This window comes from Patiria miniata, unplaced genomic scaffold (assembly GCF_015706575.1).
Source record: "Patiria miniata isolate m_02_andy unplaced genomic scaffold, ASM1570657v1 HiC_scaffold_24, whole genome shotgun sequence".
NCBI lineage: Eukaryota > Metazoa > Echinodermata > Asteroidea > Valvatida > Asterinidae > Patiria > Patiria miniata.
Window position 1 is genome coordinate 12663440 of NW_024037063.1, and position 25429 is coordinate 12688868.

The 25429-nt window shown below is 39.3% G+C and overlaps 1 protein-coding gene across 1 annotated transcript in view; it reads right to left on the reverse strand.

Moving 5' to 3' along the window:
* The window catches only part of LOC119732269 (ephrin type-B receptor 2-like), a 36593-nt gene extending 25973 nt beyond the window's left edge, over positions 1-10620 (reverse strand). The window contains exon 1 of the mRNA XM_038205729.1: positions 10440-10620. Within this exon, the coding sequence (XP_038061657.1) occupies positions 10440-10521 (82 nt within the window). The 5' untranslated portion in view covers positions 10522-10620. The remainder of the gene's footprint in view (positions 1-10439) is intronic.
* Positions 10621-25429: the final 14809 nt, after the last annotated feature.

Below are 25429 nucleotides of genomic sequence, written 5' to 3' on the forward strand. Positions count from 1 at the left end.
GAAGAAAATTAATAGTCTGGTGCTGTTTTAGCAAAGGTCATATTTTCTTCATTAAACCTTCTGGGTGCCTGATAAAATGGCAAAAGGGTAAACAAGTCTCAATGTATGCCTCAATAAACCATTATCATGTTGCGGCCATCTTGAGTTTTTCCCATTCAAATCAATGTAACCAAAGTGAGGCTGGAAAGAAAAATAGTCTGGTTCCTTTTTGTACAAACATTCAGTATTGTGATTGGATACAGGGAACATGACTGAAATGGTGGCAGCATGATAAAGGTCTATTGTCCAGAAGGATCTACCATGGAGTTTTTTTATCCAAGGATGAGATCTACCTGTTCCAGTCATCATGTAATCACCCTTGCTCGAACAGGTGCAAAAACTACAAGGATTCAAAATAGGAGGGCAAAAATACATCTCCAAAGCTACATAATAGAGTCCTCATTAGAAAGAAAATAAGCCGAGTCAATTGTCCAGCCATGTTAGCCACATACTTCTGAGGTTGTAATCCCCCCACACAATAGGATTCTAGTTTCTTCCATCCAAGAGCTTCTCTTTTTCTTGTTTGACAAAAATCAATTATTCATGGTGCTTAAGGTTTTTTTTGTCAGTAGGCTTGTGCTCCTGTTCAGTCACATCACACTGGCGTACATGGGCTGTGACTTAAGGTGGATAATGTCTAACAGGCTGACACACAATGAGATGGGTGGCTGGCTAATCCCTGGTTAATTCACACAGGGCTATGAGTGTGAAGTGGTTGGGGGATTAGGGTCATTTGCATATATCTGGCTGATCTTTGTGGCTGGACAATGGGACCCATAGCACTATGACATATTGTGGTTTTCAAAAAAAGACAGTTTGTCTCTTGTTCATTTTGTCATCTTTTGAAACTAAGGAATGTTAGTAATTAATTGACATTGCTACAAGAAACAATATTGTATCAGTTTTAGTACGTTTTTCTCTTGTTACAAATTTTAAAACAAATTCAAACTGAACAGTTTTCATTACTTTAGCAAATCACGGAAGAAATTTACGTTCGTTCTGAAATTATTTGTTGCATTTCGATTTTATAAGACTGATAATTTTTTTTATGACTATTACATGACCATTCATTTGGTCTGGCCAAACAGTCTCCAAAATGAACAAATTGAATTCAATGCATCAACTGATCTTATAAGTAACAAAAATACCATTTTCTTATCAATACAAACAGAATTTCATAGCAGCTCAAATTTCACAAAACAAACCAGAAAACGGAACAAATTGCATCAGCGAAATATTAACAACCTTAACAAGCCGTTCATCCACTTGACCATCGCACACACACACTGTACGGGACTGTGATTACCGTAGTGCCATAAATCATATAAAATGTGTACATAATCAAATTGGTCTTGATGGCTTCCCGGGCTTCCCGCAATAATTTCTTATTTCTTATTTCTCCCCACCCACCCTTCTCCAGACCTCAACAAGTTAGTTATGATGAATCTGCTGACGAGCCTCAATAATCTAATCAAGGCGCTTCGTGCAGCCTCACGGGAGCTGCTTTTCCTCGGCACCTTGTCGTAGATTCTGGCCACAAAAAAATGTCTTGGCACGCGTTATTTGTCATATCGATATGGCGGCCGTTGAACCGTGCGTTTAGGCTTCGGATGATTTCTCCGCAGAGGTTGTCAATCCATACCCCACAACTGGCAAAATATGAAATGCAACGATGTGGGCACGGAGGGGCGGTAGGAATGCGTGGGTAATAATACACCCCCTGGTTGCGATACAGCGCAACCAGAATCAACAGCACCAGCGTCGTTTTGTCACGAAGTTAGCGCATTGATTTGGTCTCTTCGAACCGCAAATGAAACCCAATATATGCCATGAATATAAACTGCTATTTTATACATCAAAACAATCATGACTCCATGCACATAGCTTCAACTGTCTTTAAAATTGAAATGGTTTCTTTGTTTCTTAAACCCAAAATATGTATCCATAAAAAAATTATAAATACTTGAAGATACCTAGAGCTATGTGTACTGTTAGACATGACAATTTTACTCTGAGAATTCCAAGTCCGCACTCGACTACCGACTAGAATGGCGAATTAGACGCGCACTGAAGAACAGTGTGTCAACGGTGTAGGAGATACATACGTAAACCGTTATTGATTTTTATATACTGTCTGCCGACTGCACAGAACGCTAGGAGGAATAAAAAAAAAAAAACGGGCGAAGCAGAGGAATGCATTAGCACTTAAATGGCCGTGCAGCGAAAACAGTCAGATATTTAACGCAAAGGTTTTTTTCACATGTGATACAGGGATATGTGCCTGTATATATGTAATGTACATTATGGAGATCACGCAGCTCCCTATATGTACAAGTCCACAACTATAGTACATTTTGCGTTAGAGGTCTCCTCTCTCTAGATCACCATTGTGATTTTATACAAACACGTACACGTAGGGACTTCATTTTATTCCCAAACACTCTTAGATCAAACAGACTCGCATTATTTTAGTGCCAGTTTTCATACAATTGTGCATTTTCTACTACAAATGGCTACATTTCTAACGTTTACACTTTTGAAGATTAAATGAATTCGATATCATTCATTGATAAATTTACATTACAGATTACAGCGCAAGTGTTTTTTTTTTTAGGAAACTGACTCGACTAGTTGAAGTGAAAAGAGGAAACCTAGAAAAATAACGGACATATCTAGAAAGAAACCATTGCAGTTGCAATGGCAATTAGACAGAATGACGGAATTGTATTCTGACACATCTAAATGCACCGTTCAAGAGCTGTCTCCGTAATATGCACATTGCAAAAAGGGCAACGTGGCCCTATAGCCCCTAACAGCCACGTTTATAATGATATACTGCCTGGCCGCTGTACATCAGGTGTTTTCACAGATCCAGTCCCTGAAGGGCCGAGGCGGCATCAAATGTTTCTGCCCGTCTCATCGTCAAAAAAAAAGAAGGAAAGGCCCTCCATTCTAGTATTTATAGCACTGCATCTGACACCGAACTGACCTGATTATAATAAAGAAAGCTACAAGGAATGAGGTTTTGGGGGAAAGCAACCTGAGGTTCTGTATACAATAAAAATATACAATCTTCTGGTTTGTCACAGATTAATGATCACCTGTCCTTGCTCTCGATCAGAAAGCCGGACAGAATCTTAAGCCAGTAAATTTAAGGCCACTGCTCTCCATTAAAATGGAAATGTGCATCTTAAAAGCCTAGCTAATTACCACAGGGATTTGTTTACCATTATTTTTCCCAATTACAAAAATGTTTGCGCTGCAGAGCCCGAACTGGAGGTAGTTACTGCGCAAATGATAAACAGATGTGGGAGATGTTCGCAAGGAGCATAGTCAAGACTAAAACTGACCTCTGTTGTTGCTTTTTTTTTCCTGTTTGTAAATCAAAATGTGGCAGTTTAAGCTGTAATATGGGCGATTTAAGATGAGGCTCATTTTGTATTCACCAGGCAATTGCAGGAAAAGAGTCCGGCTCCGGGAAAATTACGTAACTGCTCGCATTCTTTTGCTTAATTGGATCAGTGGGTTCAGGGTTAGTCACCGATGCTTATATTCCTGGGAACTGATTTAATGATGGCCGCGTCATGCATTCACAATTAGCTGCTTAACCAGAAATGGTCGTTTGGCCGTAATCTTCTACCTTCTGTGATTTGGCAAGTGAAATGATACAGGCAACGTAACAATTCCATTATCTGATATTCTTGACTTTGTTTAGTTTCTTTCTTTTGTTTGTTTGTTTGTTTTTTTAGTTTTTTTATGTGAGTTTTATTTAACCACTTCGCGCTGGGATTATTTTGACATTTACTGAACCCAGGTCGGGATTGTTTTTCACGAATCTCGATGCCAGACGGGTTCAGGCCGTCATCTGCGGGTAGCACACCCCTGATATTTCAGGCCTTGCTCGCTGCAAGCGGGTCGCAGACAGATATTTCCAGCCTCGCTTGTTGCGTGTTTATCCGTCATCCGTTTCAAATACAGTATAACATTTGCCCATATACACGGATGACGTAAACTGGTCAAACAAGTGTTCGCCTTGAAGACAAAAATAGTGCACTACCATGTTATGTCAACTTTTCTGAGCTGATTGTTATTTGAGCGTCCACTGGTCCAAATAATACACTGATAAAACTGCAGACAAAGCAATAACACAAAGTGCTCTAATTTCACAACAGGAAAGTTACCTCGAAAAACACAAGCAGGGAATGCACTTTGCAATGTTACACAAAATTTCAGATCATTTTTAAGCTCTGGCAAGAGCTTCTACATGTCACTTTGTGGTCGGTCGGTCCCCGGAAAATTGACCAAAAACAAGCCCCCCCCCCCCCCCCATGTTTCCCATAAAATGTAACTACCAATTTTAAGCACAATCTCCGGTCAACGTGCAGACTTTCATGCACGACAGCCAGAGCTTATTGTGAACTCGTACTTGTTTGCATGTTATGTGATGCAGTCACGCTTATTCTGTTGGAGGCATTCATTCTATATTTCTTGTAAATAGCTTACGAACGTCTGACCAAAAAAAAATTTGAAAAGAAACTAGATAGCATAGCGACCGTAATACAATCCACACCAATTGGGAAAACAAGTCGCACGTTTCAATTTTCATTATCAGCAGTTCATTGACTTGGTGCAAAACTGACTGTACATGATTACCACAATTTCCCTCATGTGAAGAAGAGGTCAGGCGTTAATGTGTACCATGTTAAAAATGCAGTAATCAGTGCTGGTTTCTAGTCATCAGCGATATTAATTAAATGTGTAAATGCCGAGACTCCATTGTTGAGGCGGACCTACTGTGTGTTTGCAACACATTTATTCGCAAGAGAGCGAGAGAGCGAGAAAAAGAGATGTATTAAATAAATCGTCATTAGCGCCCTAACGTCTGAGTCACTAACACAGAGAAGGGGGTTTAATATCCGTCGATTGCTACGCACCCTCTCGCAGGAACGCGCGCACCCCTCGCACAAAAGGGTAATCGTGGGGAATAATGCATGAGATTAATGCATTAGGGTTTGGGGTATCTCCTTTGAATCAGTGTGTCTCGGTCGTAGTCGGTTGTATATAGCCAATAGGACCAGTGAACTGCTGCCTAGCTGAATGGATTATTTCTCGGATTTTAAAGGTGTCCGACCCTGTTTAGATGATGTTCTTTTAAAATTACTACTTCAGTTCAGGAAAGTTATTTACCAAACAAAGGTGGAAATTCATTATTCAGAACAAGATTGTTCAGTACTTAAGCTATTTCATTATCAAATAAAGTTGATAAACCAATGTCCTGGCATAAATTTATACAAAAATAAACTTTTTCAGTTTTGTCATGATTTTGAGTATTTAATTTATTCCTGATTGACCCACCTATGCAAACATATTTCTGTGCCAAGTAGTCCTTTCAGACAAAATCAAACAAGTGACTGTTTTCAACAGTTAAGAACTCCCAGCTTACACAAAGCAGGATTGACTGGCTTGGCCTGTTTAAGTAACTTGATACAGCTATGCTCGACTCCCAGTGAGTGATAAAACAGCTATGACCTTAACTTGCCTGCTTTGTCTGTTGACCCAATTTGACTAGACACAGTGCTTGCTTGACATAATATGACTGCTGGTGACTAGCCTTTTTTTTAAAGTATAGCAGGGGAAGTGGAAGTGCAGTTTGACTGTCTGTGACTGTTTAAATAGCACTCCAATGTTTTGGAGTGACAGTGCAATATATGCAAATTGCATGTTGAGGCCGATCAGCGAGTTTCCAGAATTAATCGGAATTGGAGAATTTTCTGTTTAAGTTCCGAACTCTCAAGTTTACACTGGCCTGAATGTGCAGCTGCACTAGGGCCCTCAGGGGCTAAACACAGTGATCATTGCACATTGCATGCGGTATGTAACCAGATTGGGTAAACATCAGATCGCTGTGAATAGTGCACATAGCACAGCCATTACTGTTCCCACCAAAAATACACCCACTGCGGAATGCACTTTTAATGTATTCTTCAGCCTCAGACAAAAAATGCATGTAAACAATCCCAAAAATTACTAGAAACTCAAGTTCCAAGATTTTTAGAAAAAAAAATCAATGATTTAAAAAAAAAGAAAATGAGCTTCTCTCTTTCAAATGTATTCTCCTCTGGATATTTTTGTCCGAAATACAGAAACAGTAGCTGAAGTATTATCAAGGAAATCAATACATTGCTTCCTGTATAATGTATAAAAATGTATACACTTTTGTATGTAAAAAAAAATTGCATGCTTTGGACAGTGCATTAGTTGCCAGAAGGATAAATTAATACATTATTTCCTGTACAACTGCAAGAAAAATACAATTGTTATACAATCTGTTAAATGTGTATTGCATGCCTAATAGATGCTGTGCAATTGACATGATACTCCAAATAATAGTTGAAGGCCATGAGTTTCCACTTAAAAAATTGTCCTCAGTGTTTGGGTTTTTTTTCTATTGAACACTCGACATAAATGTTGAGGACTTTCCAAGCAACATCCATTAAATTTCTGGAAAAGTTGAAGGTAGGCAAGGATCAGCTACACTGGTGGAATTTGTTGTGTTGGTCTGCGATTCAAAAGTACTGAATCTTTTATTGCAAGTGCCAGACAAAATTGAATTTTTAATAAGATACAGGTTATACTCAACTGCAATGTATTTTCCAATCTAATAATAAATAGGACACTTAAAATTTATATTTCAAAGCACAGAATGCTAGGAGGAATTTAAAAAAAAAATGAAATTAAAATTTATATCTCAAAGATACCATGGTTGGTTTTCCCCCTGCGTTATCAAAACAGCATCGCTATTTGTTCATTTAAATTCATACACATGGCACATTTACGCACAGAGTGACCCACTTGTGTATCAATAACACTATAATTTGATAAGAGGCCGTGGCCAGTGCACCATCCACTGCAAAACAGTAGGGCCTTCATGCCGTGCTCCGTACTGATATATGAATTTTCTTTCAAAGGGCAATCTATTATGACCTGATTTGACTCTTTCTTTATTCCGCTATTTCACTCATGAATAAAAAATGGTGTGTCTGTGCAGTGATAATACACATCTCAATGTGCTAGTACATAGGTATGCGAAGGGCACGTGAACATTCACAAGGATCTAACAACGATCATGGATACTTTCCATGCTATTTCAAATTAATATTTTTAAAAGAAGTTTTAAAGAAAGTGCACCAAGAATTTCAAATGGGATTCTTATTGATCAAATGTATTTTGAATTTCAAATGGGATTCTTATTGATCAAATGTATTTTGAACCCATAAACAACCCCCCTCCCCCTTATTACTTTGTATCCATTTTGCATGTTCATTACTAACATTTTATTTTTGCTATCAATGTGCGATGTTCCAACATTGTTCTCCGACAATCGTAAACTTGCAGCTTTTTGGGGGGCTGGGGGATACATGTAACTTAACCCAATTTAGGCAGCTGGCCTATTTGAAAAATTTAGTTCATCATCTGCAACTGACTTTCAAGAACAATATTAAGGGTGCGGATATTCTCATTTTTCAATCTTAGACTTTCCAGTGCCAGCTTTTTAGTGCTACTTGAAATAATTTATGGAGAAATGAAGGCATCTGGATTTCTTCCTAGACCATCATAACCGGATTTACATGTATACAATGCTTGCATTTTGGTTTAAAATCCCTCTGCGTATATTCTACGGTCCCTTTAAAGTTTTGACTGACCAGAGAGTGGAGATTTCTCCTCCTCCTTCCCAGGGAGTTCAGAGGAAATCAGAGCCTAGGGGCCGCAGGCCTCATTTTATTGCAACAGTAGGGCTCCGTAAATGGCCGCCACGCACTCCCTCCTGCTTTCAAAATCAATACGCACCCGCGCGACTATATATATCAATGCACGCAGGCTGTGCAAAGCTGTTTATTGCCTAGCCGGTGCCCAAATGTTATGCGGAGGGTTAGAATTTCTTAAAGCGCCAGTTTCGTACCCGCAGACGCGAATGTGTCTACTTCAATCATGTCGAACTCTTGATTCACAGCACTGAAACGATCAACATATTCCGCGACGTCATTCGCTGCGCGCCAACGACGACGGAAAATACAATCTGAATTTCATGTACTCTGTGATGTAAACAGAAGATTAGCAAGGCGATTGTACATGTACATAATTCTGTCTCACGGACACCGCCATGCCTTGAATGCAATGTGGAGTAAGCTTGACCGATATTCGGTCACACGGCAGTGCAACGTGTACGGCGGGCTTAGGGGTAAAAATGTCAAATTGCAATAACCCTTCAGGCCAACTCTTGAGTAAATTTAGATGCCCCAGTTTTCTTTTGTCAACAGTGACAATATGAATACAAGGTTGAGACACGTGTTTAAATTTACAGTATCTCTATAGTGGGAGTTGGATCCTACCACTGCACTTTAAGATCTAACAAGGTAATATCTATCAACACTCAAACCGGTTTGGAGCGAACGTTGCTTGCCTTGCCCTGCTTAAGGTTATTTACATCGATTTCCCCGCGCTGCGCAAACGGAATGAGGTAGCTGCGTATAAGCGCGAGAGGCGAGACAAGTTAAAGGTTTGTGAAATGGAGACATCCTCGTTTCAAGCTAATAACAGGCAGCAGTTTGGGTTACGGACCAACCACATAATGATTGCTTCAGACTTAGACCTGCACAATAAATTATGATGATGTTGACAAATTAATTGAGCTACTTATGGTAGTTTAATGTGGAGCCCACATAACACTGGTTGTCTATCATTTTTATCAACACATCAGACTTTACTGCTCTAGTGAATTTCATATGGAACTAGTGCTTTTGTTCCAATTTGAAGTAATTCTGGCTTCAGACAAAAATGGTGCAAGTACCTGACGCCACTTTTTTATTCATATATCATCTCAATGAAGGTCAGTCATTGCCAAAATTTCGATATGACTGAATCTGGGACTGAGAAACATTTCCAATTTTGTTATGAAATACTTAGACAATTTTCTGGACTATCTAGGCATAGACTTTGTACACAACCGCTGAAGTTGTGTCAGGTTACAACATTTTTGTCAAAAAAATCTGTGAAAATAATCATTTTTGTAACCTATGCGGGAGACAAATGACAGATGGAAAAAAAATTAGGAAAAAAAAAATAATAATAATGCGTCAAGTAAAAGTAACTATTCTGCGTGGTCCTCATATCATGATTGTCTAATTTTCATTGAACCAAATTAAGTTCACTATCCTCAGAGCCCACAATTTATTTCGTCTTTTTTTTTCTTTTCACGTCCATTAAATAGAGGTCACCGCATTTGCCCACAACTGAATATTCCCATTGAATTTCTATCCTAACAAGAGCCGGTCAGTCTATACTTGACAGACAGTCAGACTGAATGGCATATCCGTGCAGCGTTTAACTCTTTCAAGTCTGCTACGGGTTTGTAAAAATCGGAGAAGGAAAAAAAAGTCCAGTCTTTCACGGGCCGGGCACAACCCGCCAGCCCGCAGGGCATGCGAGTTGGCCCTGCATTATTTAGCACCGACCCGCCTGCCTCGGTCATGCCGCACACGGCGCCGTACCATTTCCTAACCGTTTTAATTATAACGTCCGGAATTATCATTTTCAAACCAAATGTTCCCGGTCACAGGGGCGAAAATTACGTATCAATAATTCCTTAGAATGACGTTTAGGGTTGAACTGCAAGGTTGTTGTATTCAGAGAAAACTTGCATTTTCACGGTGTATTTTGATTGTCGATCCGCCGCCGTTAACGGGGAGGAAATGTACCGCGGCGGTGAGCGGCACGCGTGTCGCCGGGCACAGCGGCGTAACAACCCACAGTGGCGCCGGAAGATTTACGCTGGATTCCTGTCCGGTTGGCGACTTAAAAAAACGGGGAAAACACAGTCGATAATGACCTGCCAGCTCAACACAGGAAGCGTCTGGATAAAGATTGGACCGCTGGTTATTGCAATTAATTTATTTGATGGATCGCTTCTCAGTGAGCGGTTGCTTTTTAGATTAGAACCGATTTGAATTTAAAGGAAAGTTTACTCCGGTGTGCGTGAGCCTAGGCGGCGATACTTCGGACGACGAACCCAAAATAAAAATAAAGTATAATTTCCTGTCCAAATATCTTCGCAGTTTGCTTCTTGTTTGTCGCCAGGATGCCCTGTTACACGCCAGAGCCAATTTCAGAGTCCAACCTCGAACGGGAGTGAAAAATTCGGCGTGAAATATTCTCTCCCGTAGCGCCTCAGAAATCGGCGGAAGTCGGAGAACTTTGGAAAAAGCCCGAGCACTGCCTGTTGCCAACGCACAACATCGACCAGACGACCGCGTTTCTCCTGAAAATATCCTCGAAACGCGACGGAAAATCACCGAAAGGCTGACAATTTCTGATAAAACAAACTCAACAGGAACCCTGCTTACCTTGTCTAGCCAGAGTCGGGCATATATAAATCCAGAAAGAGGTGAAAAAGAGCCAGAAACTTATTCCATTTTGCCTCGCCATGTTTACTCCATTCGAATTACTCCAAGTTTAGTGTGCAACACGCGGTGCGTGCAGTTACTCCGCTCGCTACTCAACGAGTGAATGATGTACGGCGACTGTACCATTCGCGCCGCGGGGGGTGTTAGTCTGTTGCTCAAAAACCTCGTTGATTGGTGGACTGACATTAGTGACAGGTGGATTGGGTGAAAGCGGTGAGGACCACCAGCGCCCTCAACGGCGATCTAAATTAATGAAAAACGCGCATCTTATTCACGCGCGTTTGTAAACTGCACTTTGCTACTTGTATTCATCAAAATGCAATGTGTGAGCAAATAAAATTTTAATAAAAGAATGTCGATTTTCTTTCATCCGGAGGCTACAATTAACCTCAACGGAGTAGGCCTATGTTGAACTTGGGACTTTGGGGAGTTGCAAACAGCGATCGCTTGTGTTAATTTAAAGTGTGAAATAATTGAATGGAATATGTGCGTGCCGCCGTCAACGAAACAATTATTTATAGATGTAAAAGCAATTAAACTAACTGGGAAATGTAATTAGAGCTATATCAAATAAATGAGAGTAACAGATATTAGACGGCTGAATTAATTTCAACCTTAATTGGTTCCTTAATATCATTCAGAATTTAGTATTCATCTGGAGAATAATTCAATACAGCGTTAATGGTTCATTTCCAGTTGAACTTCAATACCTCAGTACGAAATGTAAATACCAGACATAGTAAGTATACCTGGGCCAATTATACGGTGTTAATCAGCATAAAAATGCTGCTTTGCAAATTTACATGCAAGCAAAATTTAAAGCAAATTTAGGGAGAACCAGATAAGTAATTTGTCTGGTGACAGATAGGCCCATGCATAATCAAACTTGTACTAGCTTACTAAAGTTCTATGCTTCTTTGGGAGAAGGAATGACCCCTCCCTTTTTTTTGGGGGGGGGGGGGTAATTTTGTCTTTAATCGGGGTCACTCACAAACAACTTTCAATTTTGGCATACTGGCCAAGGTTATTGTCATATCGATGTTTACAGTGGAGAGTGGCCATGTTTTGTCCCAGCATGTTTTGTCCCAGAATAAACTGATAAGTTTATTCCTGAGAAATTCCGTTGGAAATGGACCGATATTGGCTCTATTCAGCAGTGGAGTCCGAGAGTAAAATGCCCTGAAAGATGACCCCTGGTGGCGCGCTTCTGGACCCCTCGAATAGGAAAATTAGCATGTACAAGTTGGAGTTTTAAAACTGAATTTTGGTAGGGCATTGATTTCTTTAAAAAAAATCACCCTCGGAAAAGGCCATTGTAAATTTGTTACTTGAATCTCAATTTATGGAAACTGAAAAATCGCATGACGCGAAAGAAAAATATGGTGCCACAAACTGACCTCTCACTTCCGAAAATCTAAAATACAATCATGTGGACTAGTGGAACTCGGAGCACTTGCACAAAGATAAACATTTATGAAATAATTTTGTGGCGGTCATTGGGTAAAAACTGAAACTTCAATAGGAGACTAAACTCTCTTTTGGGACACAATTTTTTTTGAATAAACTTGAAGGACTAATTCTCATTTACAAGCAAATATAAAATGACAGTTGATAAGAACTGTATTTCAAGCCAGCCCGACAAAATTTAGTATTGATAGTATTTCCTTTGTTGCAACTTTTTGCGGGACAGATAGCTCTTTGAGTTCATTTGCCGACATAATAGGTCGCCGAACTTGGCCTTGCCAGGGCGCTGATTGGCCAGAGTTTTGTTCAACATATTCCTTAGACGTTTTCCGACAAATCCCAAAAGAAGAGTTTGCGGTTTGGCGTTTGGCTATCTCTTGTGTCCACTTACGGTGGTCTGCTGTACTATTGTGTAAAATAACTTCACGTACTCCAGAAATCATTTCTGTGATGGGTTGCTCTTGACCGCAAAATCGAAGGGAAAGGAAATCAAAAAGTGCTAGGATGGAACGCGATGGAATGTTACCGCCAAGTTATTTTTTATCTAGTAACAATAAACGGTTCTGCTGCAACTGCCAATTTTTTTTTTTACACAAATACATGTACATGTAAAGTGTTCATCTCTACAATATTAAACCTACCATTCATAAAAATCAATATAGCGGCAGGAAAATGTCGTATCGAATTCTGCTGGATTTTTTTTTTGGGGGGGGGGGAGGTCTTTGCTTTCCTTTCGATTTTAATTTAACAAAATGTATTCCCTAACCTCGGATATTCTGCACACGAGCGCTGAGTTTCAAGGAACCTTCCTATTTGAGAACAACAGACGAACGAAATTCTGTCCTTGTTTCGAAAATTGTTTCGAGAAATGACGCAAATTAGCATTTCGAATGCATTTACCGCATACGAAAAACAGTATTACACATCCTTATACTGCGTTAACATTAAATATTTCGTCTATGCAGCCGATCCCGCGATTTGGAAAATGGCTGCAGAACTTCATGCAACAGAGGGCGCTGTTTCAAAAAAGCGAATCAACATTTAACTTGCTACCCTAAGTCTAGCAAAGCAAAAAATTAAAACCAAGGTTTTAACCTTTCACAAATCTGTATGTTTCTTCTTTATGTTTCTGTCTGTGTATGTTTCTTCTTTAATTAACTTCTTCATATTTTGTTCAATCAGTAGTGACTGGTGAACCCTAAATACAGCTCTGAAAATAATTTTCGAAACGACCTGACACAAATTCCAATGACAATTCAAGGACATAATTCAAGATGTAAGCATAAAATTAATTAAAAGACAAGTTTGCCACAACAGGGTACAAGAAATAATGACAATGGCATGTGAAATTTACAAAAAAAACTGAATAAATAAAAAGAAATCAAAAAATAGACATAAAATAAAAACGAAAACCTTCAGCATGGTATTTTAGGCAGTTGCGAAAATGAATTGAAAAATTGGCATAAACTTTTAGTGAGACTCAAAAATGCTTAAATTTAGAAAAAGATAATTTTTGTTTTCTTCAAAATCTACTACTAATGGTCTCTTATCCATGTTAATATTTATTTATTTAACGACGGCCATAATTGCAAAAAACTTAAAGAGTTTAAATTTGACAGTGTTTAAATTCAACACAAATTCTCGACACTTTCACTTCTTGTGTTTGCTCTTTTGAAACACCAGAATTAAAAAAGGAAGTAAAATATTTTTTTAAATTAGTGACAATTCCAAGAGGTGCAACTTAAAGGGAAAATGGTTTTAAATGCATATTTATAAATCTTTAAATAGTACTTTTATGAAATAAACCCATGCAAATCTTCTTAATACATATTTCCTCGAAAAAAATTACCAAGAAAAAAGAAATCTCAAAACATATGAAGAGTGTCCAAAACGCAAAATAGCCATTTGAAAAAAAGTGAAAAATATGCACTTTTATGAGATTTTCAAGAATTAAAACAACATAAAAGCTTTTCCTCAACTTCATTTTTGTTTTGCTTCACTCAGTTGACTTTATTCTTAAATTGCCATTAACTATATCGTCGTGTCAGTGCAACAAGGTCGTAACCCGATGCTGCAACAAAGTCGTATCTCGCATGAATACGCTCCGTGCAACAAGGTCATATGTCGCTCTCTCGTAAGCAAGATATGACCTTTTCACGTTGAAAACTCACGTTTAAAGGTAGAGTCCATCATTTGCAGCCATCCGAAAAGTAACTGGCGTAATTATTGTTGAAAAACTAACTTGGTTGAAAGATAGTAAGGGAACTAAACTCCCTGTGAAATTATTCTTTCTGGGAAGCTGTCATTTTGAAGTAATCAACGAAAGAAGGCATTTCCAACGGTGATTCTTAAGAAGCACCGTAGGAAAATTTAAATTAGTAGTTCGTTTTGTTATTCAGCGAAGCGCGCACAAGTATTCGAACGACGCACACGCGCGCGCGGTTGTTATAATTCGTCGGATCAGTGCGCGACGTCGCGTATAGTTGCAATTCAAAACAATTCAAAACATGATTCAGCAACTTTTGATTTGAAATTGAGATCTTAGAATGCTGTTTTTCTCGGAATGTACAGCTGAAGCTTAGCTGAAACTTCATCAGGTTAGTTGCTCAGTATCCTTCATTAGATTTTGAACTCATTTGTTACTTCAAACGAACAAAATGCACACTTTACAAATGATGGACTCTACCTTTAACGAACATGATGTCACACGCCATTTTAGGAGATACGACCTTGTTGCACAGAAACGACGATATAAACGCTGTCTAAACCAACTTCAGGTAGCCAGGAGAGGGCGATATTCCAAAAGGTAAATTTATCGCATTTTGGAAAATATACTCTTCATATATTGGGGACCGAAACATAAAAAGTTGATGATCGTATAGGCCAAAAAAAAAAAAGTCTCCGGTTTCTGGTATGGAGCTTGTCCAAAAAGTGGTGCGGTGACGCGGCTTTTTTTTTTTTTTTACCTGACTTTTTTGCTTCAAATGTCGGCTGGTGACTGCAAATGGTGCCCGACTAAACTTAGTGCAAATATATGGGAGTCCAGAGAGGCCACATAAAGCTTATTCTCGATCATAACCCCATCTAAAAACACGTTGAAATTGCGCAGCAGCAGAATTCCAGTCAAACCAGTGAGTTTGGCGGTTTTGAGACATCATCTTTCATTGAAAAAAAAACTTTTTCATTTTGCCGACGCGCATGGCTACGGCGACGCGCGCATACCAGAAACCGGAGACTTTTTTTTTTGGCCATAAAGAAGTTAATTCCATCTTGTCTGTTGTCACATATATGTCAATACATTGATATGGGAATACAATGATATGTTCTCATATTGCAGTTTTCACAATTTTGTCAATAAATGCTAAATTCATGAACATGGCTACACATGACATGGGACAATTTCTATCTTTTAGTCATACAGTCAGGTGGGAAAAACACTTAATAAAAATAAAATTTCTCTTAATTAATTTTTTTTTTCTGTTACAAGATTTGAGAACTCATAAAAGTATCTGCAGACACCAGTATTACATATTTGCATCACCGAATCAATCAATTAGCAATAACCAATTTATCCGTAATCAATTAATCGGATCAATATTACGACGCACTGTGGTCCTCATGAGTAAACTGCAGCTATATACAGTGAATACGTTCTTGCTGAGTTTGACTATACAATGCAAATTGAGTTGTGTTACACACAGTATATTTGACACACACACGACCAAAATTAATACGTTATTCTATTTACATATTCTATATATCGCTCAGACTTGTGCAAGTCTACTTTTGTTGCTACGGCTCCAAATTACGGCTCCAAATTACACACAGGTCTATGGGAAGTGGCTGTAGCCGCTACCATAGACAAGTGTGTATTTTCAAGCCGTAGCCAATAACTTACTTGTAGCTACGGCTGACAGTAACACACGGGTCTATGAGATGTGGCTTCAGCCGCTACCATAGCCATGTGTGCAATTTCAAGCCATAGCCAAGTTGAAATTACACACAGGTCTATGGGAAGTGGCTGTAGCCGCTACCATAGACACATGTGTAATCTCAAGCCATAGCCAATAATAACTTAGGGCTGACAGTAACACACGGGTCTATGAGATGTGGCTTCAGCCGCTACCATAGCCATGTGTGTAATTTTAAGCCGTAGCCAAAGTAATTCAGGCATGGCTTAAATATATCTACACTGTTGTGGCTTCAGATAAGATTGATGCAGGTCAATGAATGCTTAAAAGACTTGCTACAGTCTTTTCAAAAGTCACAATTTGCAGAAAACACCAAAGTGGTCAACTCAAATGTGGAACTTGCTTCATTGTTGAAGTGCCTTGAACAGCTCTGTGTGGTAGTATCAGACACAGAAATATCTCATTCAAGTTTAATGTATCTTTTTGTACAGGCCAGCATTTTCCTTATCTTAGCCCCCAACCCCTGTGGCCGACATTTCATTTTGCTAAGCATCGATGCTCAGCAGTGCCTAAGGTCTTGTCAGAGCTTTGTGATTCCCAAATAAGCAGATTTGCATGGAGATTATTTCTATCAATATTATATTTTCCTGCCTCGTTTTTTTAACCCTCAGAAAGCAGCAATTCTCATCCCAACAGGATGTCCAGCCACCAAGATAGCAACACCCCTTTCTTCCCTCTGGCAAAGCAAGAGCTTATGGCTGACTCACTGTCAATCTGGCAAGTTTCTTATCTGATTTCTGAAACATGACGTGTCCCAGTTGGGATCTTTTGGACAACTTCTTCAGCTTTCTTTTTCCCCCAGAAGTGAAGACAACTCTGAAGCTGTGATTAGTAATCCGGATTATTCTTTTTTTTTCCCCCTCTCTTCGTCTTTCTTCAGAATGTAAACTGATCGGGGATTACGTGTTTATCAGATTCCTGGCTGCGCCGCGACAAATCGGTGAGAGAGAGAACGAGTGAACGACAAAACAGTTTTGCGGTATCGGTTACCATCTCGGGTTGCCGAGCTTTAAATGAACCATTTCGAGCCGGCCCGGAGCCTTCAGATTGGAATCGTCGCTCCCACGTGACGCAGGACGGAGCAACGTAGTCGTCCTTTGTGTCAGTCATCACTACTTGCTTTGCGTACTTGTAGAGGGCGCTATTGAGCTCTAGAAATGACTGTCGCAGGTTGGTATTGATAGCATGCTTCTCCATTTGCGTAACTTGTCAAACAGCTGCGTTGCGTTTATAAGTTACATTGAAGCAAGTGATAAAATGGCAAAATGTGAAAAAAAATTTCGTAATGCTTGAACCCTTTAGTCACTGTACTGCCCCAAACTGCCCTGCTTATTACTGTCCACGTTTTATTGATTCTTCAGTGAATAAATACAATGTAATACAATGTAATACAATGTAATACAATGTAATACAATGTTGCACAAGTGCTAATGGGTTGTAAAAAAATCTTGTTTTTCCCAAAGCATGAACTGAAGAGAGTACTTTGATGATGCTGAATTCACATGCTACAAACCAGTCTTGAACACATTTTACCCTTTATCAGTACAATCAACAGCGTTTTGTTAAGGATTGGAAAATGTTTCCCTTATCAACAGGTTTCTTACAATACTTGAACTTAAATGAAGAGGTCTTGCCAAGGACCAAAGTGACACATCTTGTACATGAACCAAAGTTAAGGTCGTTTCATACCAAGCGCGGAAGCAAATGCGAACTCGAATTTCTGACATCACAGCAAGTACTTGTGCTGCGAATTTGCAAAAGTTAATCACACGTCAACTCAGACCAAAGTTTCGAGACATCAAATTCACTTTGCATTTGCATTCACATGTAGTATGAAGCGGCCTTAAGATATTATGATATGGGTGGCATGGTCGGCTAGTGCGTAAAGCGCTCGCCTCTCACCATTGTGGCCTGGGTTCGATTCCCGGCTCAGACCATATGTGAGTAGAGTTGTTCGTTGATTCTCTTCTGTGCCACGAGGGTTTTTCTCCGGGTTCTCTGGTTTTCCTCCCTCCGCAAAAAAATCAACACTTTCGATCTCTGGCTGTGCTCCTTGGTCAGACATGGGTCGTATGGCGGCAGCCTAAGGCGCCTTTACATGCCTTCGGCTCGATCACTTCGTAGCCGCGTCCTTCGCAATTCAGCTTCTCAGCTGTAAGGATGATTAACCCCCCCTCTCTCTCCCCCCCCACACCCCCCCCCCCCCACACACCCCAATATATGTATATCATGCACTCAGAAGTCAGCAGTACTTCTGACATAGGAAAAGCTGTTTAGTGCCAGATTGTAGCCCCATAAATGTGCCTCCAGAAAAATCCTGATCATTTTGGACAAACTCTCTCCAAATTTCCCCTTAAAATTACAGGATAACTAGATGTCTAGAGGTAGGGAATTTTGATTTTTCCTGTTTATCAACCAGGTAAACAGCTTCCATGGTGACTATCAAATGAAAAAAAAACAGGCTAAATTTCAAATTTCAGGATACACAACTTTTCAGGAAATTTCGCACGCATCGCTGCGTGGCTCTAAATACAGAGGAAGTCCAGTATTTGAGGCACATTTATGGGGCTAGGCAGTTTGCATGAATTATTGTGTATGAAACTGTCCAATTCTGCAACATGGTGTGCAACAGACACACACTTAAAAACATTCTGGATTCCAACCATGCCCTCAGTAGAACCAGATCAGTCCAAAAATGTAAGAAATGGGTCCAGTACTAGTGAGCATTACAGATATGGTGTTCTTGAAGCATGAATACATCCCTTGATGATGTTGCTCAGAAATTCCCAAATGAAGACCACTGAGAAGTTGAACCTCATTCTGATGTCAATGTCATAGCCTGAAAAAAATACAAAAAGAAAGAACACACTGTTAAGTTCAATGCAATTTCAGGCTTTGCGATGTGGAGAGTACAAACAAGAGGTTGGAACTTGGTAGATGTTTATGGATAAGTGATGCTACTGTCTAGGGACTTGGTGCGGAAGTACCCCCTCAACGGTTATAAAGGGAGAGTTGGGTGAGACCACTGGAAGAGGCATTTGAACGCATTCCCGATGACACCTAATGCTCATGCGAAGATGTCACTTTTTTTGAGCACATCCGCACGCGAACCAGTACACACACGCGATGGCTTCCTCCACTGAGCCTCTCGAAAGTGGCAAAAAGAGCTATCTGCTGCTCGCGCACGGGGTCCACACTGACCAAAGCGTCAAGTCAACTCCTCTTGTTCTTCTTGGAACGATTTCCATTTCAGTGTCTCCACAAACTTCTCCTAAGAAGTTTACTCAACAACAAAGTTTGAAAGTGATGCAGTTTGGTTCGACATGTTAATGGGGCCTTGTGAAACAAAAAAAAATGGGCTGCTGTTGCAAAATTAGTAATCTCCTACAGACGTCCAAATTAGATATATAACCTGGGCCCAATTTCACTGTGCTGCTAAGCACACGATTTCTGTTACCAGAGCATCCATCTATTTCATGGAGACCGTAAGCATAAGCACAGCAAAAGGCACGCTTTACTTCAGAGGAAAAATTTGCTGAACTTAGTGACGTAACAATAGAAATCTCCATGCACGCGCGACCGTTAGCACACACACGCCGTGAAATAGTGCTGAAGGTTAGCAAATTTTTCTGCTATGCTAAACACAACTTTTCTGCTAACTGTTAAGCAGCGCCCCGTGAAATTGGGCCCTGCTCAGACAAAGAACTCAATTTTAAGCAGCCAACTGCGCTTAGAATGCACTTCTGGTACAAAATTTCTATTGGACAAATATATGGTATAGGGCTGTGCATTTTCAAATAATTGAGTATTCGATTATTGGAACCTGGATTCCATCGAATCTGCAAATATTCAAAACAAACCAGACAAGTTTGTCACATTACAGCCTAAACTGCGCGCATCGGTTGGAAACTGCACGCGCCAGTCAAGAAGTGCAAGCACACGCCCTGGTTGAAATTTGTGTGCATCTATCAGGAATTAAATAGTCCATTGATCAGGATTTGTGTGAACAATGAGCTGTACAAATATTAAGAACATCATGTTATGTATCAATAGATTTTTTTTTGGTGAAGCTGCTTGGCTGATGCTTGAAAGATGTTTAAGATTACAAGATTAAAATGACATCACGCGCATTTCTCTTCAACTTCTCATCGACCACTTACATCTTTTTTACATATTCCATCGGTCTTCAGTTTCGTCTGAATTTGAATGCACGTCTTTAATCCCATTTCAGTTCAATGAAACTTCAATCGTTTTCACTGTCCGTGCATTCGGTTATTGAGAAACAGACGGCCAATTACGTTACCTGTGCATTCATTTACGCAAGCATACCTTTTTAAAATTGATTTCAGGTACAGCTAATTTGATTGACGGTTAATGAAAAAGAAACCCCTAATTGTATCTCATGCCAATGGCATTAAAGTAAAAGTGAAATAGAATGATGAATGTTTGAAATCCCACTCTAAAAGCCAAAAAGAAGTCTTGTAAACGAATCTGAATGGACATAAACGAATGGTGTTGCTCAATCACTTATTGATTGAACTGAAATGGAACCGAATGCTCTGGTAGCAAAAATGAAACGCGTGTTCAGAGCGATTCTCAAATTCAGACGAAAATGAATGACAGATTTTCAGAAATGAATGAACATTTTAGGAAATTGACCGGGAAAACCTATACTACCCAGTATTCAGTGGATAATCGAACATTCGAAAATATTCAGTACACATGTATATGGCACAGCCCCATATGGTTCAATAATAAATGTCCAATGTCCTTTGTACTAAACTACCCAAAATTTTTCAGTCAAATATAATGTGCTCCGGCAAGTCGGTCAGCGAAATGCAGGCTTCTATTGCAGAATTGTGTTTCTTTTCGAGGGCACCTAATCTGAACAAATCCCGCCCAAGAGCAACTCGGAGTGTTGCTTTATCTAAAAAAAAAAAACCGGCTTACACTCATCCATGCTTGCTTCCATTGCAACAAAAACCCAAATTCACACCAACTATTCATTCAAAACAAAAATGCCCCCGGGCCCAAAGAGCTACTGTATTTATATTCTATTTTTTTTTTTATCGTGCACAGAAAATACCGATTTCGCTGATGTTATCGGGGGATAAGCCGGGCCTTAATGTCCACGTTAGTGACGGGGGATTATACCCGCGGGCAATTTTTGAATTCAGTCAGTGGTTCGGTTTCGGAGAACAACGAGATTGCTCGTATTCGGGACGGGCTTCAAGCTTGCAATATGCAATGTGGGACAGTAATGCTGATGCAGTGGGAACAACTCATGCGTATTGAGACACAGTGGGGCTGACAATTCAAGAATATGTGAACATTTGAGAAAATAACATCTGTTGCAATATGTCAGGTTCTATTACATGCACATTCAAATGAAATGATTATGTATTTAAAGGGAAAATACAACATTTGTAAACATCAAAAAAAGAAATGATCAAATTATCACGAAATATCTCACTAGATTGTTAGGGAATGACAGTCCAAGCATCCATTAAAATCGTGGCTCCTGGTGAGCTGACATTTTCAAGAAAACTTGTATTTTTCCAACGCTGGTCGGCCGACCAGCGTTGGAAAAAACTGACTTTTTTCAAAAACTGCTCCTAATGTTTTATATTTAGTTATTTCGCATTTACTTTGCAATTGTTTACACACCTGTGAAATGGTTCAAGCCTGCTAGACTGATTCTCTGACCTTACAATTCCCCCAGTTTATAAATTGCTCCGTTTAATCTTAAGTGGGATCAGGGAACCAGACTACAAGAACATGATTGGTTTTCTTGGTTTTTCCAGCATCTACAAGCGCAAAACGTGAAACAAGTCAGTTTAACAATTTTTGCTGTCACATACTTATCCTCCAAATCCATTTATTTCTGAAAAGTGCAGCAAAAGCAAATGCTGTACATTCCCTTTAAGACCTTTATCAATGCTTCCACCATTTTAGTCATGTTCCCTGTATCCAATAACAGAACTGAATGATAATTTTTGTTGTGCAAAATGGAACCAGACTATTTTTCCTTCCAGCCTCGCTTTGGTTACATTGATCTGAATGGGATAAAATCAAATGGCTGCAACATGATAATGGTCTATTACATACAACTCGATATAAACCAGCATGTTAGTGCCGCATTACGGACGGGGCACAATTTGCAACGCTTTCTGACATGCATCTCATAGAATGTCCAACTCTCGCCCCTCCCCCTTTATTGTTCATTTCCATGTATATACCAAAGACATTTAGGAAAACAACATGAAAGTAATGCAAGAATATCACCACATTCAAATTAAAAAGTTGTTTAAAAGGTCCATGAAGTGAATTTTTCTCAGGAACATATTTAGAGCCACTTTCTACTCTTCTTCAATGTATAAAACTATTGGACATCCCTTTTGGGTGAATTTCATTGAAAGTGCACTTTTGGAAACATTTAAAATTGTCCATGCTTTTCCGGACAACTGAGGGCGCTGTTGCTGTGATGTCAGTTCATTTTCAGGAAGACACTGTTCAGTTTAGGGGTTTTCTGTTCAAATCGTGAACCCCAAAATATGCTTATTGAAAATATTTGTGAGAAAAATTTGCTCATTGGCTTACTGCCATGTACTGACACAACAATAAATCACCAAAGAAAAGAAAATGTATGATAGAGAAATATCCGAAATTCTAGCAACTTTTGGTACTGAAATAGCTGTAACATGGAGGTTTCTGCCTGAAAGAACTTCCCACTTTTTCACAAATTCGCATTAGCATTAAAACCAAAAAGGCACCAAAATACCCTTGAAACTGTCAAAACGAAGATTGAAAATAGGGATAAATGAGACACAAAGATGCATTTCCAAGGATTGCACTAAAACAAATTTCATTGCATGGACCCTTTGAAAAGAAATCACACAAACTAATTATAGAATTACTGAATCTGTCAGACGTGAAATATCATTTGTCAGTCCATTCCGAGAATCCTTGGCCTTACATATTGAAATGTACTTTTGCCCCTAACTATCCTACAGTTCCCTATAAAGCAATATCTCTGTGTACTTGTCATCACAGCCTAGTCATTGCAGCAATTGCCCATAAGGCTCTGGTTAAGGGCCTCGTAAATCAATGTTTGACGTGATGATATCTCGGCTGCTGAGAGAGATGTTGTTTTTACGGTTGAAATCTCTAGGTCTTTTTCTGCACAGAAACTGCATGATTGTGGGTCAAGGTGACACGATAGTTCTTAAACATGAAAATGTCAAAGAGAAGTGATTTTAAAAGCAGTCAAAACTTGAGCGTAAAGTAAACCAAAGCAAAACTTTCAAAAGCCAAATCTGTAGCTTTTGTTTTGAAGGTAGGGTAGATCATTTGTCATTTGTGAATTTTTTTTGTGGGGGGGGGGGGGTGCGTTTAAAGCAACAAAAGTGTTGAAAGGGTTTTGAAATGATTCGTGTCCAAATAAAGGCATGTCGAAAACAAACTCAACTGTTTTCAAGGAAAATCTATCACGCGCATTTTTTTCTAATGTGGAAATGCTTCATCATGTTCATGATGTGACGATTTCGTTGCCTTTTACTTTCTGTGTTTCCTATTCTTTTCAATCCATGTAGACTACACCTTAAATATTGTTCTTCGTTTTTGGAATTCCGAGTCACTTTTGAAATTCACGTGCCAGTATGTACCTATTCAAAAAGCGGGCTCATAGTTTGACTCGAGTTTGCATCTGATGTACCGCATTATCGATTTTCCTTGAAATCGGTTGACTTTGTTTTCAACATGCCTTTATTTGAACACGAATAATTTATAAACTCTTTCAAGTATCAAACCAATACTTACCAGGGATAAAGGTAAGATTCCAAGCTTTAAAGGGAATGTACAACATTTGCTTTGGCTGCAATTTTCAGAAATAAATGGATTTGGAGGATAAGTATGTTATATAAAATATTGTTAAACTGACTTGTTTCATGTTTTGGGCTTGTAGATGCTGGAAAAACCAAGAAAACCTATCATGTTCTTGTAGTCTGGTTCCCTGACTCCACTTGAGATGAAACAAAGCAATTAATACACTTTGGGGAATTGTAAGGTCAGAGAATCAGTCTAGCAGGCTTGTACCCCTTCACAGGTGTGTGATCAATTGCAAAGAAAAGTCAGAATAACTAATAATATTATGAAAAATTAAGAACTTTTTTTGAAAAAAGCCAGTTTTTTCCAACGCTGGTCAGCCGACCAGCGTTGGAAAAATACAGTTTTTCTTGAAAATGTCAGCCCATCAGGAGCCACGATTTTACAGGATGCTTTAGACTGTCATTCCCTAACAATTCAGTAAGGTATTTCATGATAATTTGATCACTTCGTTTTTTGACGTTTGCAAATGTTGTATTTTCCCTTTAAAATGGTATAAAAATAGTGGCGGTACGTGTTTCCGAGCCGACGCTAGAGCCTCGCAAAAAAAACTTGCAGGTATTTTGGGACGCGCTGTTTCACTGGAAAGTTCTTGTTAACTACAGAATCCAGACATACACGTGTAAATATCTCAATTCTTTGTCTGACTTTAAGCTCATTTCGTGATGTCAGGTCACATTTTAGTGTGTGGGGGAAACAAGGTTGATTGGAAATTTCGCTGCGGCACTTGTGATCTGCCAATAACTTCATCAAGTGGATTAAGCGGCCTGGATTAGAGAGATTAAGGGCGGGGATTATACATGGTGCCATGCTGTGATCACATATGTACCAATGGCTCTGTTCAGGTCAAGGCTGAAGGACTGATTGGTTAAGTTTATGGATGTTTGCCAAACTAGGGCTTCGTCACCAGCCGTGGCTCTCTCCATCTCCAGAGTAATTTAAGAGCCTTTTGAGCGTGTACGTCTCACCAGTCGACGTTCATTTTTTACGTGAACGTCTTGCAAAACACTGACTAGTCTTGTCACAAACTCCCGCATTTGAATTTACCCCATCGATTGATCGATTGAAGGGAAGTTGAGGTCAACAATGTCAAGTTTTATCATTAATTTGCAATATTTTCAAAATGTTGTAAATTGTAATGCTTTCTTTTCTTTCGAAATACCCATTTATTTACACGCACGCGCGGTTGCTATTGCTATAATTCGTCATATCAGTGCGTGACATCGCAGAGCTGCAATCGGCTCAGTGAGAACGTGTTTTGGACGCTGAATTCAGGCCCAATTCAAAACATGATTCAGCAACTTTTGATTTGAAATTGAGATCCTAGAATGCTGTTTTTCTCGGAATATCACAGCTGAAGCTGAGCTGAAACTTCATCAGGTTAGTTGTTCAGTACCCTTCTTTAGATTTTGAGCACTTTTGTTGCTTCAAACAAACACAATGCACAAATTACAAATGATGGACTATATCTTTAATTCTTAGTCTCAGAAAACCTAGTCACATTTGCTTTGTATTTGCAGAAAAAAAAAATCTCAACAGCTTCTATACCATTTGCCATCCGGTATGACCTGATACCATAACAGACTGCCGTAGATGCCCAAATCATATGAA